This window comes from Abramis brama (assembly GCF_963993115.1).
Source record: "Abramis brama genome assembly, chromosome: 24".
Lineage (NCBI taxonomy): Eukaryota > Metazoa > Chordata > Actinopteri > Cypriniformes > Leuciscidae > Abramis > Abramis brama.
In genome coordinates, this window is record NC_139986.1 from 2,223,913 (window position 1) to 2,239,417 (window position 15,505).

The 15,505-nt window shown below is 36.0% G+C and overlaps 2 protein-coding genes across 6 annotated transcripts in view; both read right to left on the bottom strand.

Annotated features, from left to right (window-relative positions):
- Positions 1–3,614, bottom strand: part of itgb1a (integrin, beta 1a) — a 37,701-nt gene extending 34,087 nt beyond the window's left edge. For both annotated transcript variants that reach the window (XM_084102664.1, XM_084102665.1), the window contains exon 1: positions 3,313–3,614. The gene's annotated coding sequence lies outside the window, so the exon portion shown is untranslated. The remainder of the gene's footprint in view (positions 1–3,312) is intronic.
- Positions 3,615–8,089: 4,475 nt separating this feature from the next.
- The window catches only part of nrp1a (neuropilin 1a), a 68,237-nt gene continuing 60,821 nt past the window's right edge, over positions 8,090–15,505 (bottom strand). For all 4 annotated transcript variants that reach the window (XM_084102913.1, XM_084102914.1, XM_084102912.1 and 1 more), the window contains exons 13-17: positions 14,934–15,077; positions 14,570–14,847; positions 12,197–12,293; positions 11,321–11,374; positions 8,090–10,513 (exon numbers count right to left, since the gene is read on the bottom strand). In XM_084102913.1, coding sequence (XP_083959039.1) covers positions 10,227–10,513; positions 11,321–11,374; positions 12,197–12,293; positions 14,570–14,847; positions 14,934–15,077 — 860 coding nt within the window. In that variant the 3' untranslated portion in view covers positions 8,090–10,226. The remainder of the gene's footprint in view (positions 10,514–11,320; positions 11,375–12,196; positions 12,294–14,569; positions 14,848–14,933; positions 15,078–15,505) is intronic.

Genomic DNA, 15,505 nt, shown 5'->3' on the forward strand with positions numbered 1-15,505 from the left:
TATTCACATATAAACACTGATCAGCGAGAAGTTCAACCATACTCACTTGATGTGTAACAACAAACCTCATTGGTTCAAACCACACATGACACACGGTAATGAACTCATTGGTTCTCATGCTTGAGTTTCTGTTTACCATATATGATGTGTGCATTGATCAATGTTTATATGTGAATAAAAGCCTAAATTCAATCTGTTAATCATTTAAAGCAAAACTCACTCACTCAGCTCAGAGATCCACTGGTTGACGATCACACGTTGATCTGATTGGTTACAAGGTAGTTTGTGACGTCAGAAACACCAGCGATTTCAAAGCGTGTTTTTGAGACTGTCTTTGGTTCACTGCAGTTTTAAGGAGAAAATACTCAGCAATGGAGTCGACTTATGAATTTACACATGGTTTGTCTTAAAGCATATTAAAAACACCACATAGACACATAAACAACATTAAAAGTTGGATTTTTACCACAGGCGTCTTTAAAAGATCTAATTTTGTGTTTTGAAGATGAACGAAAGTCTTATGGGTTTGGAACAACATGAGCGTGAGTAATTGATGACAGAATTTTCATTTTTGCAAAACTATTTTTGGATGAACTATCCCTTTAAGTCTGAAAGCTTCACAACAACCTTATAATAAACAAACAGAAACTCAGAACAACATGAAACGTATGTGGAAAAAAGACGGCATAATATGGTCCACAAGATGAAATCAAAAAATAAATGTGGGTAGAGATGCTAAAATATCTCCAAAATGTCCAAGCCGCTTGCTTCCATATATTAAAGGATGGTGATCATCAGTGTCAGAAATGTCCATATATATGAGCACAGACATGACATTGTGTGAACCTTGAGAAATATATCACTGATCTTCTCCTCCACTATTGTTCTCAAATCTCATTCACGTTTTTGTATAATCTAATAAGAAGCTTCAAGAATGTAACACCAGGTTTGATGTCATGATGCCAAATGTCATTGATTACTGTCTTATTACTGACTGTAAAGTGTCCAATTTGAATATGAACTTATTTATTCAATAATATGCACGAGCTACGATGGAAGGGAAGATTTCCAGTGGCTTATACTTACATTTCGGTGTGTTTCTTACTCACAGCTTTTGTATAAACCCTTGTAATACAGTGCACGGGTCATATGGACGACTTTTATGGTACTTTTTTGTTGTTTTAGGGAGTTTGACAGATCACCATTCACTTTTACTGTCTGGAGCAGAGCAACATGAAAAAACTTCCAAAAAAAAGAAAGAAAGAAAAATCATGTGGGTTTGGTACAACGTGAGTAAATGATGAAAGATTTTGCATTTTAGTCTGGATTTTATATTTTTGGATTTCTTTGAACATATGCAAGCACTACAGAGAATTGAGATGTCATAGTGACTGGCCTCTCACTGGATGCAGGATCAAACCCGGTTCTGAACGACTGCCAAACAAGCTCTGGAAAACAATGACCGGATCCGTTCTTTTAAATATTTTTCCTAAGATTTCTAATGAAAAGAGTGCATGAAAAATAATCACACTAATATGATTCTGTACACAATGCACATGTAGAGTGCCAATGAAAAGTTTGGACACACTTGACTAACTTTATGTTTTGCATGATCTTTAAAGAGCTTTCGATCTAAAAGCTTGTACTTAAACACTTGAAGTAAATTAGTTTTAGTAGAAAAACATAAGCATTTGCAAATGAAATGTGTTGGACCATAGAATAAATGGGAACTCTTTCAACACTTTCCATTGCACTTGCAAAAAAAAATAAAAAAAATAAACTTCACCAGAAAAGCTAACCTCTAACTTAAAGATATAATCATTACTGATACCTTCATATATAATCAACCAAGCAGAAACACATCCCAGGATTGTGACACAGCACTTATCTGTCAAAAGGATTCACTATTAAAGGTCCAACAACAAGGTTTTGTTTCTGTCCGGCAGCTGTTGTGAAGGTTAGAGGTCACGTGCCGTCAGCGAACACATGCAACAGACCACACACCTGATTTACTGGAACCCAACGTACATTTACTAGATTAAAACAGCTCCTCTGCTGTCAGACGCAAGGTTGATCTAGAGGACGGACGAGCCGGACGTCCCCTTCAGATTAGAATGGGTACAAGGGTGTCACGGCGTCCCATTCATCAATGCAGTCTGTGTCCTGCAGTATTGACATTTCTAAGGAACATGGCAGCTTTAGGAAGCTTTAGGATTGTAAACAGAAATGATGACAAATGTTTGTTTTTTTATGTTGCTCTCACTCATGTTTTCCATTTGTGTCCAATATGTTTGGAATCCTATTACTAGTCCTACAGTATAAGGAGGAATATCTGTGAATATGTCATTCTGTACTGTATAGTTAGTCCAGATCAATACCATGGCTGTGTTTAAATACTGGATAGCGGTTAGTTGCATTTACCTAGGAAAACAGATGAGCACATTCATTATGAAAGCACTTTAGGTTAGGCTACACTTTATTTGAAGGTGACATTGTTACAGTGTAATTATGCATTTATGAACTGAGTAATATTAATTAACTACATGTACTTACTATAGGGTTAGGGTTTGGTTGAGGTATAGTTGCATGTAATTATACATAATTTTCTATTATTACTATGGCAAGTAGCATATGTAACAAGGACACTGATAAAATAAAGTGGGTAACACTTTATTTTACAGTGTCCTTGTTACACATGTTACATGTATTACTGTTACATGTAGTCCAAATCAAGTTCCACACAAACCTGCATCCTGAAATAATCGCTACATTTTAAAGTCAAATGACATCATACACGTTCGAACGTTCTATACGTCATCGTTCCTTTTTTCCATTTTGAAATACAACTGTGGAACATAATAAATAAACAGATTTTGATTACTAATAATAAATCACTGTAAACGAAATGCTCAGCCAAATAAATAAACATAGGATACGAGCACAAAATGCTAAGAAAAATGATTCTCCCTGTAGCAACAAGTTTGGATGTGATAGAGAAAACACATGGCGCAAAACACCAGAAAAGTGTAGGGTCGAGCATTTTTTCCTTGTTGTGTGCTAGAAATCACACACACACACAAACGAAAATTAAAAAAAAAAAAAAGTAAACTGCCAACGAGGCGAAGAAGATACAAGATCTTTTTATAAACCACCCAAAATATCTGCGAGAGAAGGACCGTTACTCAAGACTTTACCTCACATTTCACACACATCTGATTAAAAAAAAAACACTTCACCATTTACTATACTCAAAACAAAATAAAACCACGATGAAAACAGCGCTCTTTCATTCGGCGGACAGCATAACTTTACCTTATGGCTTTTATTACTAGTTTTCTCTCTTCACTTTCGAAGCCTCATAGGGGTCTTTTGTCAACGTGTATCCTTCTGTTTCTCTTTAACCCTTAAAGAGCTTCTCTTAAATCCTTCAGGCAAAACAAATCACACAGAACAATCCATTCCGCGTCCGCCCGCTGTGAAATCAAGTATTCCACAAACTCGCGTTTATGGTCGTCTGAGCGTTCGCATCGGAGAGAAAGAAGAGCTGGTGAACGCTGGATGAAAAAGTATGAGGTCAGCAGAGTCTCCCACAGGCCCCGCCCCCTCCTGACTTCATCGCAACTGCCTTATGACGTCACGGACCCTCTGACTCCAACACTAGATAAGGTGGGTAAAATTTAAATTACATTTAAAGAAATGTAAGCCTCTGTAAAAAAGATTATATTATGAATTAGGGTTAGGGTTTCTGTATTTTTTACATTTTATTTTGTAGCCCAATCTCTCTTTATGTTATATGTGATGTTATTCTTTAATTGTATTTATTTTTATTGGTATACAAACTCATTTGTATCTAAAAGTAACAAGACAGCATGCCATGAGAAGGTAAATCTTTTAATTAAATCTTTACATGTTATTTTAATTGGAGATAAAACTGTAATTTGATAAGGATAAACAGCAATAATTAGATAATTATTGATACAGTTTTAGCACATATAAATGTTTCTTATTCCAAAAGATCAAAAGTAGATTTGTGGTAGTCTGGGAGTTATGAAGAAATTTTTAAACATAGATCCCTGGAATCTAAAAAATAGCTTTAATTAAACCATAAATTCCAAAGAAAAAGAGAGAGAGAGAGAGAGAGAGAGAGAGAGAGAGAGAGAGAGAGAGAGAGAGAGAGAGAGAGAGAGAGAGAGAGAAATAATGAAATAAGTTATGTTTCTAAATCAGTTAAAAAAAAAAAAAAATTAAAGAGGGAAACCAGGCTTGATGTTGAAAGCTTTGGGTGGATTCATTACAAAAAGGAATGATGGAAAAAGATCCTGTATCATGTTCAGAAAACAGACCCAGAAAGCATTGGTTGCTATGATTACATAAGCACAAGAAAACGAGACGCCCAAAAGAGGCAATGCAGCTTTCGCAACGAATTCCTGAATCCTGGAATACTTCAGGAGTAACTCTAGAAGCGGGGTAAAAATGTTGCAGGTTTTAAGTTCATTATTTGGACTCATTTAAATTATATACAGGGAGTAAGAGCAAATTGTATTTGATCAATGTAATATATACAGTATACATATTCATGTCATTAAACAAATCTTTCTCCTAGTCTCAGAAGATGCATGTAGTTTGTAGCAGATTGTAATTGCCATTGCATGTACAGCACTGCCCTCTCGTGATCCTCTGTGTGAACTACATGCAGTTCCACAAAGAAGACTTTTATGAAGTCCGTCTAACGTTTTTCTTTAATATTAACATTTTTATCAGGCTCCTATGTATAGGTTTCTACCTAAGTACCGACATTTCTGAATGGGCTGAGACTGGGATTAGTGAGTTTGAAGTTAAAGTATTTGATGAACGTATACAGAGCATTCACTCAATAGTATTATCTCATTTTTGACAGATGTGGCTTTTAGAGGCTTTTGCATCGGAGGACTTCATATCTAGACTTTATGTCGTGGGCACAACTCTAAATTATTCCCTAGATAGAATGAACAAACATGAGTCTGGGAGTTGTTTATGTGGATCAGCAGAAACTGAACACAGCATGCACTAATATATTGAACTATATGAAAATGAAAGAATATTTATGTTGAGAGAAATTAAGAGAAATGAGGATAGGAAATGTTATACTTAAAACACTGCTGTATAATGGATTGAACCATCATAATATATTTAATACATTAATGAGATAGCTACTTTAAGATCAAGTTTTGTTGTTTATGTCTATGTGGTGTTTTTAATATGCTTTAAGACAAACCATGTGTAAATTCATAAGTCGACTCCATTCCTGAGTATTTCCTCCTTAAAACTGCAGTGAACCAAAGACAGTCTCAAAAACACGCTTTGAAATCGCTGGTGTTTCTGACGTCACAAACTACCTTGTAACCAATCAGATCAACGTGTGATCGTCAACCAGTGGATCTCTGGGCTGAGTGAGTGAGTGGAGGCGGGGCTCATTTGCATATTCATAGAACCGCACATACTAAATGAGGCAAGGGTGTCGAGTTACATTCAAGATATTTTAAGGCGTGAAGAAATTTGTTTTCAAGGGAAAACACAATTTAAATATGTCATTTTGGTGATCAGAGATGAGTTTTAAGGGATACAATTATTGACTACAGGGGGATTTAAAAAAAGATGGAACTGTTTAAATGGATTAGATTAGAAGGTGGTAGAATTATTTTATCTACAAAAAAAATTCTTCCAATCCCATCCCATCAGTGGTCCAGACTCCAGCCCAGTAGGTGGCGGGAATGCATCTATCCTTTGTTTTGCCAACCGCCATAAAATACCAAAAGAAGAAGAAGAGGTGGCATTTCAATACATACTTATTTTGATTGATAGAAAAAAATCTTTCACATTTCTGCTGTAAATTCAGAATTTAGCAGCACTTGTAATATTGCGGAATCAATCTGGCATATCATCTGGAATAAATGACGTGACTGATCAGTAGTTTCACTGAAGTTACAGCAGAATGAACTGAGTGCGATAAGGTAATCAGCTAACCTTGCCAGTTCTTTTTATCATTGGCATTTTATTCGATTTAAATATCTAAATGTTAGTGAGAAGATTAGAAGAAAAAAAACTTTTAGATATCAATCTGCATATGATGGACATCAGTTATGCTCATCTTTGCTCACTCATTTAAAGGTCTCTTGAGTAAAACGAAGCACATGCAAAAGACCTGAATCGGAAGAGATGCATATCTGAAATCACAGTAGGTACTTATTACTCCATGACTTCTAAAAAATACATTCTTTATAACATGAATGTGTGTGTCTGCACTACATTCGCCATTATCATGACCCACCAGCGTCAGTTGTGTCGCTTCACTGTCATTCATAAACCCTCTCCCGTGGCCTCATGGGATAGTAAAGTGTCCATCATGTGCACACTTCAGAATCTCATACGCGTACTTTTTACCTACTATTTTATGAGTAGCCTACTGTGAATTCAGACATAAGACTCTTGTCACATACTGCTTTTCACCTACCTAAATTCTCAATAGGCCTATTTATTATTTTATATTCCACACTCATACAAAAATAAACAATAGACTGAATGCAAAAGGGTTCATTGAAGTTTGGAATGACATGTGTTTTTTTTTTTTTCATGACTAGGCCTATATCTCTTAACAACTCTTAACAAGTCAAGTATAACACACCCACCCTACCCCATAAAATATACATAAATAACATTAGTTTTACTAATATTACTATTTGCTAATTACTATTTATAGAAAAGTCACATGATACCCCTTTAAATGCTAATGCTAACCTGATCAGCCGCGGTTTTAGTTTGAAATGTTAAGAAAATCTTGAAAATCTTATAGTAATTTACTTCAAAACTTAAAAATAATTATTTTGCTAAATGTTATATTTGCAATGTTGTACATGAAACAGCTCATAATTTGAGATTTCTTATAATACCCACATATTTCCCATGCTTGTGTGTGTCTGTTCGATTGAGCACAGAACTAATAGCATGTGCGAACAGTCCTTTGTGACGGAGGCGGTGTGTGTGTTTTTGTTGATTAAAGCTGTTTTAACTGAAAGATTGCATTGATTTTCAGCTCAACCCTCTTCATGTTGTATATTCCGGCAATTGGTTTTGTTTTGATCGATAATCTCGAGCATCGAGGAGCTGTGTTGAGTAATGAAAGACAGCTTGTGTTACTCTCTCCTGGTGTTTCGTGCTGAACTCCAAACATCCATGTGGACTCAGAGAAAGACAAGGAAATATATCTGCTTTTTAAACGAGACCAGTGTCATATTTTCTGTCTGTTTCCAAATGTGTTTAATCCAAAGACTTGACTAGCTGTCACAAAGACTATATCTCATAAAAAAAAGTCCAGTCGAAGTCCCTTAAGACAAGTCATTTCAGTCGGCGGCCATCTTTGAAACGCCTCATGCAAGGACAGCTCCTATCTCTTTGAATGTGGAAACATCAAAATCTCCAAATCTTATGATTAAATTTCATATTTGAAGTCACTAATGAAATCTGACAACAACTGTCTCATAAGTTTTGTTTCTAAACACTGAAATCATGACAAAAAACCTGCATTTTTCAAGCCAATGCACTTGTGTGTGTGTGTGGCTGCGTCCGAAATCACATACTTCCCTACTACATACATACATACTTTTTTAACATTTGTGAAGTAATTTCTTATTCAAAATAAGTACCTTTCGGATGCAGCCATCATCCCAGAACATGGACTGAAGCAAACTTAAAAAAAAAGATTACTTATAACAGAAGACATATAAGCTATTATAATAATATAATATTAAATGTAATGTTCATGGACACTTAATTGCATGCTAATTACTTAATTACTTATTCTATTGTCAGTGAAATACGGTACTGCCGAATGTACTGATTTTTGGTGAACTAAAACACATGTAATTTCTATTGAAACTATTTGCAGTCCCACATTTCCAAACTCTTCTCTCGTCATGAAGTTGCTCAACGGCGCCCTCTCTCTACATCCGCATGCATGTCTTTCTGCTTCAAATCTAGGAAATTATTAAAACATTATTTAAAAAAAAAGATGCATTAAAAAGAAAGAAAGAAAAATAAATTATAAAAGAGAAAATTAGTTTCAGAAACATTTATTGGAGCTGAATCTTTGGAATGTCATTGATCTGATTGGATCAGAGACAGAGTTTTTCCCTCTTGTGATGCAGATGCTCAAATACAAAACATTGAAATCCATTTTAAGGCCTTGCTGTTTTTATTCATTTTTTTTTTCCTTCCTACAACAGCAAATTACAGAGGCAGTATTGAAAATAAAAGTTTTTTCTTTGCTTCCGCATCTTCTCGTAAAAAAAGAAAGAAAAGAAAATCGGCACAAAATTTAAACGACAGTACAAAAACAAAAGATTACCGGGTCAGGTAAATGTGAACTTTACTATAGGAAATCTGTATACCTTTTTCAATAATGAAAACATCTCGATAATTGACCATTTCAGAATCGTGTTACATATTCTGAAACTATATTTAAAAAAAAATGAACACTGTCTTTTTTCATCTCCGTTGTCTTTTGTACAAATGAATGCTATAAACACATAAACTTCATCAAATATATTGATCAGTGCAACATTGTTTCGTTTTAGTTAATGCTACAGTATGCTTTCTCACAGAATCCCGACTGAAGCCAGTCACCATTAACACACACATGTAGCACGTGGATTCATGTCATCGGAAAGAAATGGGAGAACAAAAAAAAAAAAAAGTGTTTGCCACAGTATACAACACATTACATGAACATACCAAGAAACCTGTAGAAAACATTAGTATTGTCAGCAGTGAAGCCCTGTTATTGGTTAAACTATATGTGACGTCATTGCTAAAGTCAGATCCATCCACCAGTCCAGAACGGAATGATAATGAGCCAACCAATGAGATGAGATCGAGATGTCACATGACGACAATGGGTTGTTGTGATTGGACCCTGCAGTTTGAGGCAACAGTCCTTTGGTACAGACACAAGGCCAATGACAGAACTCCACTATGACATCTTCACGCAATCAAGCGCTCGCATGAGAACTTTAATAGAAAAAAAAAAAAAAAAGTACTTTATTAGCACCACTCTTAAAGTGACAGTATACGACAGCATACTGATACGAGAGACTGATTCCAGCTCGACGGACGGTGGGATAAGCACTTTGATGAGATATTTGGGGCCGTTCACTTCAAAACAAAGCAAGGCAATGATGAGCTTTTTTTGTTTTGTTGTTTGGTGTGATTATAACGCCGATATGATGGATTCCCAGGATGAAATGTGCACTGGATCTGTTCTGAACAAGGGCTGCATCTTTTGGGAGCGTAGCAAAATAACCGAACAGGACGGGAAAAAAAGCACACGTTTCACTTTCACAAAAACAGTCAGACGATTGTATTTACAACATACAACCCAAGAAAAAAAGGGATACTGCAGCTTTCTTTTTTTGTCCTTTTACTCGTTTCTTTGAAAAGGGCATTAAAATATATTAAAACTTATGTACAATATGCAGGATTTCAACATTAAAGCGCTTATGAATTCACCGGGTTTTGTTTTGCAGATTCGACCGACAGCCTTTTTTGAGAACTAAAGGGTTAAAAACACCAACAAAAAAAAAAAGGCCAAAAAAGATGTACCAAAGGCACTGACTGAACCATACCCAGAATGCATCAGGGCTGGATGATATTCCACCCCCTTTGATCTTTACCCTACCACGGGGTAATTACCTTCCCTTGGTCGTATATGGTTCATTTGGGTTTTTTTTTTTTTTTTACACATCTCCTTAAAGCGCAAAACAATCTTTTAAAATAAAAAATAAATGATTTTTTTTTTCCCTCCTAGAAAAAAAAGATAAATACTTTATAACATTATTATATATTGGTCTCAACACCAGCATCCGATTGTAAAAATGATCAACTAAAAATAATACAAAACAATAAAATTAAAAATTAAAATAATAATTTCAATCATCTGTACATATTCTTATTTTTCATTTTGTTTGTTTTTTGTTTGCTTCTTTTAAATCCTTGAATTCAATGTTTTGTACACAGTGTCCCCCTAATGGTAGGTTCCGTTCACTGCAGCTCCTGAGAAAAGCACGGCTCAGTCCCTCGTCCTCCCATTGGTTCACTGAACCACAGAGCCTTGTCCTCCTCCAATCGGATGGCATCGGCAGTCCGTTTAGCCCCGCCCTCCCTGAGGAGAGGTTCCCTCTCATTGGTTGGCCGCCTCACGCTTCCGAGTACGAGTTCTGTGAGCTGAGCTTGTCCTTCTTTAACTTGACGCCGTCCACTAGCTCAAAGTTATAGTTTTCCAGGGCGGATAAGTTCCTGTCGGACATGGCGCTGTGTGAGCAGGCGCAGTACAGAACCACACCACAGATGGCGCCGAGGAACACTCCCAGCGCGCTCATGGCGATGATGGTGATGAGGATGGGGTCCAGCGTCTTCAGCATGTTCCCGGCTCCGCTGATCTCGTGGTTGTCCACGATCTCGGGGAAGTCTGTGATGTCCACAACTAGAAGAGAACAGATATTAAAACAAAGCCTGTTTCAGAGTACCTGCAAACCTGAAATCTTTACCGCAAAGAGCCATTTCTTACGGAAGCCCTGAACCGCAACGTAAAAAAAAAAAAAAAAAAAAGAATTACGAGAATAAAGTCGTGGCATTTCAAGATTAAAGTCTAAATATTTCGATATTAAAGTCTAAATATTTTGAGATTAAAGTCGAAATATTTCGATATTAAAGTCTAAATATTTCGAGATTAAAGTCTAAATATTTCGATATTAAAGTCTAAATATTTCGATATTAAAGTCTAAATATTTCGAGATTAAAGTCTAAATATTTTGAGAATAAAGTCCAAACATTACGAGAATAAAGTCGTAATATTTTGAGAATAAAGTAAAAAAAAAACGAGAATACAGTCTTCTGTAGAAGTTCTTTCTTTTTTTTACTTTTTTTTTTAAGAAATGCAACTTTATTCTCTAAATATTTCAACTTTATTCTCGCAATATTTTGACTTTATTCTCGTAATTTTAGAATATATTTTTTTATGGATTTTTTTTTTTTTTTTTTACGTTGCGGTTCAGGGCTTCCGTAATTTCTACCTGATTTAACCTCTAAAAATTAGTATTATGGTGGTTTAAATTAATGTATATAGGTTGGTTCAGTGATGCTCAATAAATGTTTTTAATTTAGATGAATGCAATGTGAAATAAACGCCCTCCAAACACACTGTAACATAAGCCTTCTTCAGTCACTAATCTTGAGAGTGATTCAACATTATTCAGCATTTGTGTGCCTCAGATTTGAGAAAGACTCTTACTGATTTCATTGAAGGTGTCCTCGGGTTGAATCGGCTCTGCTGGGACATCTGGGTCTGCAAAAGGGGGACATAAAACAAGTCAGGGACTGTATAAAGTCCAGTATTGTCATCTAAGTCAGAGGTTCTCAGCTGCACGGTGGCTATTATTTAAAATAAGAACAAACACACTATAAATATCTTGATTTTAGCTTTACAAGCATATAAAAATATTAAGGTGAAAGGAAAAATCATATTTCTTATTTTAATATGTTCCCTCAACAACTGCCTTTTTTAATGAAGAAGCAGGGTTTTACTGTCTTGGAAATGAGGGAATTTTAAAAGTGTGATTTCTAGACCCAGAAAAGCCATGGATTATTTTATTTTTGTATTTTTTTATAAATAGATTTTTTTCTAGTTATGTTAAGATATAAATGATTTAATCAGTTATAAATGGCTATTTATGAGTAAATATAATAATAATAATAATAACTAAAAAAAAACTAATCACAATTGACTAGAAAAATTATTTAAATTAATTTGTAATAAAGTGTTAACCCTGAAAATTTTTCAATTATTGAAACTTTTGAAATTACTGAATTTTAGATATTTATTTAAAATTATGTTATTTAAATATTTGCACATGTTGTCACTTCTTTGCCTTGTTGACAATAGGAGTCAAATATTTTTTTGGACAAATTTGTCATCTTTGGGCTACACTTATTATTAGGTGTCTTTGTTACAGTGTAAGTACAGAGTAGTATTAATTAACTACATGCACTTACTATAGTGGATTAGGGTTTGGTTGAGGGTTAGTTGCATGTTCTGTAATTATGCATAATTTACTGTTATTACTATAGTAACTACATGTAACAAGGACACAGCTCTGTGTTGACTCACCCTTGCAGTCGTCCATGTTCAGATTGTCTAAGATTTTGATGTCGTCCACAGCAATGTCTCCCCAGCTTTTCCTCTCCACTACGCTTTCAATTATCACCTGAAATAAATGCAAACACCAAAATTGTATTTTAAATATGTAATCAGTGTAAATAATAACAGCGCACATGTTTGGAACAACAAAAAAGCCAATCATCTTTTACATTCACTAATGACATACCTGGGCTTGACATGAACTCTTGCTCTCCAGCCACTGTGGCTAATGGATTTCCAAAGTTTCTAGCCACTCAGCACTTTCACTGACCACAATCTTGACATCGATACCATGGAGAAAAACTGCCATGTAGATATTTTTAATATTATCTCATAATTTGGCAGCAGGTTTATTAGGCTGCTGTCACTTTAAGACCTGATGCACAGATCCATTATACTGTTACACGTGCGTTTTATTTCTCAACTGTTTACGTTCAAACATAACTGACAGTGTTTACGTGAATTCTCGTCTGGCATTTTGACATTATTTGTGTGTATTTGACTGTTTAAGCGCAAAAAACAGCGAAAAAGAACTCAATTTAGTTCTGAGAGATGGCTTTATGAGCGTGCACTTTGGGTGTGATCACTAAATCTGAGTAAAATGATGTAATACGCGCAATCCCACGCCGAAATTCAAGCCCTGTAACACCAACAATATTCATCCAGAGCAAATGAATCGAGTGAGTGAGGAGAGGCGGGGTTGTGTGTCACTCGCTGTCGGAGAGATGCTGGCAGAGGTGGACAGTAACAAAGTACATTTACTTGAGTACTGTACTTAAGTACACTTTTTGAGTATCTGTACTTTACTTGAGTATTATCTTTTCTGGAAACTTTTTACTTTAACCTCACTACATTTGAAAGACAAATATCGTACTTTTTACTCCACTACGTTTCTGTCAAGGTCCTTGAGTAGAAAGTAGTAACGTCAGTCAGGGGATGATTTTGGTTTGGAAATGAAAGTCGGGTTGACGTCAAAACCAGACGTCAGATTTACGTCAGAACCCGACGTCAGATTTACGTCAGAACCCGACGTCGGACAGACGTTGGATTTTGGTTGGAAATGAAAGTCGGGTTGACGTCAAAGCCAAAAAACTAAGCCAAGGGCACTATTTGAGGGAACAGCCATTTGGGTGTCTGAAACCATTGTAGACGTTATTGAGTGACTTATTCAATCTCATATTCAATCCCACTACTGGAACTGTGTTCTAGAAATAAATGTGATATTGATATGAGGGCAGGCATAGATTCAGAGGCATAAGGTACTGTAAGTACTACATTCAACAATGCAACAATAATAAAACAATGCATTGACATTTACTTTTTACTTTTGATACTTAAGTACTTTTAAAAACGAGTACTTCTGTACTTTTACTTAAGTGAGAATCGGTCTTTACAACTTTTACTTGTAACGGAGTAATATTTGACCAGTAGTATCTGTACTTTCACTCAAGTAAGGAAGTTGTGTACTTTGTCCACCTCTGGATGCTGGTATGTATCCTGCGGAAGCGTTTCTGATATTTCAGTGTCGGTATGTATCGAAAAATCGATATTTTTGACAACACTACATTGCACTTACCTTATTATTTCAGATGCCTTTTTAAAAGACTACAATTGAAAAAATTATATTAAATAAAATTCAATCAGCCAAAGTGGCTAGTAGGAGAGACTGTGTTACACGCCACTGCTGAAATACACACACATTTGGCAGGATGTCAAGCCCTGTATATAATATACATATTTTTCAATTGTAGACTTTAAAAAGGCATCATCTGAAATAAAAAACTGTGCAATGTAGTGTTGTTAAAAAATATAGATTTTTCGATGAATTACCCTCTTCTCATCTCATACTGAAATATCAGAATAGATAAACGATACCAGCTGTTCTTTCTTTCTCATCTCTCCGACAGTGAGTCTCCTCACTCTCTCCTCACTCACTCGATTCATTCGGATGAATATTGTTGCTGTTACAGGGCTTGAATTTCGGCGTGGGATTGCATGTATTGTGCATAATTTCACTCATTCCTGCAGATTTATTGCTCACACCCAAAGTGCGGCACATAAAGACAAGTATATTGGCTATATATAACAGTATGGATAATGCATCAGGTCTTAAAGTGACAGCAGCCTAATAAACCTGCTGCAAAATTATGGGATAATGTTAAAAATATCTACATGGCAGTTTTTCCCCATGGTATCAATGTTAAAATTGTGGCCAGTGAAAATGCTGAGTGGCTTGTAACTTTCAAAACCACTCGCCACAGTGAGCAAGTTAATGTCAAGCCCTGATTATATGTAAAATTCAACCCGCCAAAGTGAGGCAGGAGTTGCACGCCGCTGTAATACCTGGTAGGGTTTGCTGGAGTGGGGGATCAGCACACGGCCCTCTCTCCAGCGGTTGCCCTGATGTCCACTGACGGTCCAGAGCAGGACGTCGGCCGAGCCCTGGCTCGTCTCCCTGCGCTGTTTAATGTGGAGCGTGCCGATGTGGGACCCGAACATGTGGTACCAGAAAGACAAGCACAGGTCCGAGTCCTGTCCCGACACCGACGGACTCACCAGCCGAGCCACTTCTGTCTCCTGAGCTCCTGTCGCCAGTGTGTAGATGAAGTTCCCCGATCCACCTGAGGCAGGAGACGTGTGTGTGTGTGAGCTTTGGAGGATTCACACTCTCTGTGCTGTGAGATCTATGGGTTGATTCTTCTCTTACCAGTGTGGTCCATGTTTGGGCCGGTGTTGAGGGTCGGGGTGCCGCTGGACTGGATCTGCCACCTGAAGCCACTGTCCTCTGACATCCAGCCGCAGAAAGAGGGATCACTGGCCCAGCCGAAGTCACAGGCAAACCACAGGAACGCTACACACACACACACACACACACACACACACACACACACACACACACACACACAGGAGAAGATTATTATTATGCACTTTTTTATATTACCAAACCAGTGATCTGCAAACAGTCTCTCTCTTTTTTTTTTTTACAGAATATTTTTTATAATATATTTAATAGTAATTTTATTATTTATATTTATTATAATTAATCAATAATACTATTATTATATTTATATTAATATATTTTACTATTCTGAAATAATTATAATATGTGAATAAATATGATCAAATTCTCTTCTGCTCACCAAGGCTGCATTTATTTGATCATAAAATACAGTAAAAATGGTGAAATATTATTACAATTTAAAGTAATTGTTGTCTATGTGAATATACAGTAAAGTGTAATTTATTCCTGTGATCAAAGCTGAATTTTCAGCATCATTA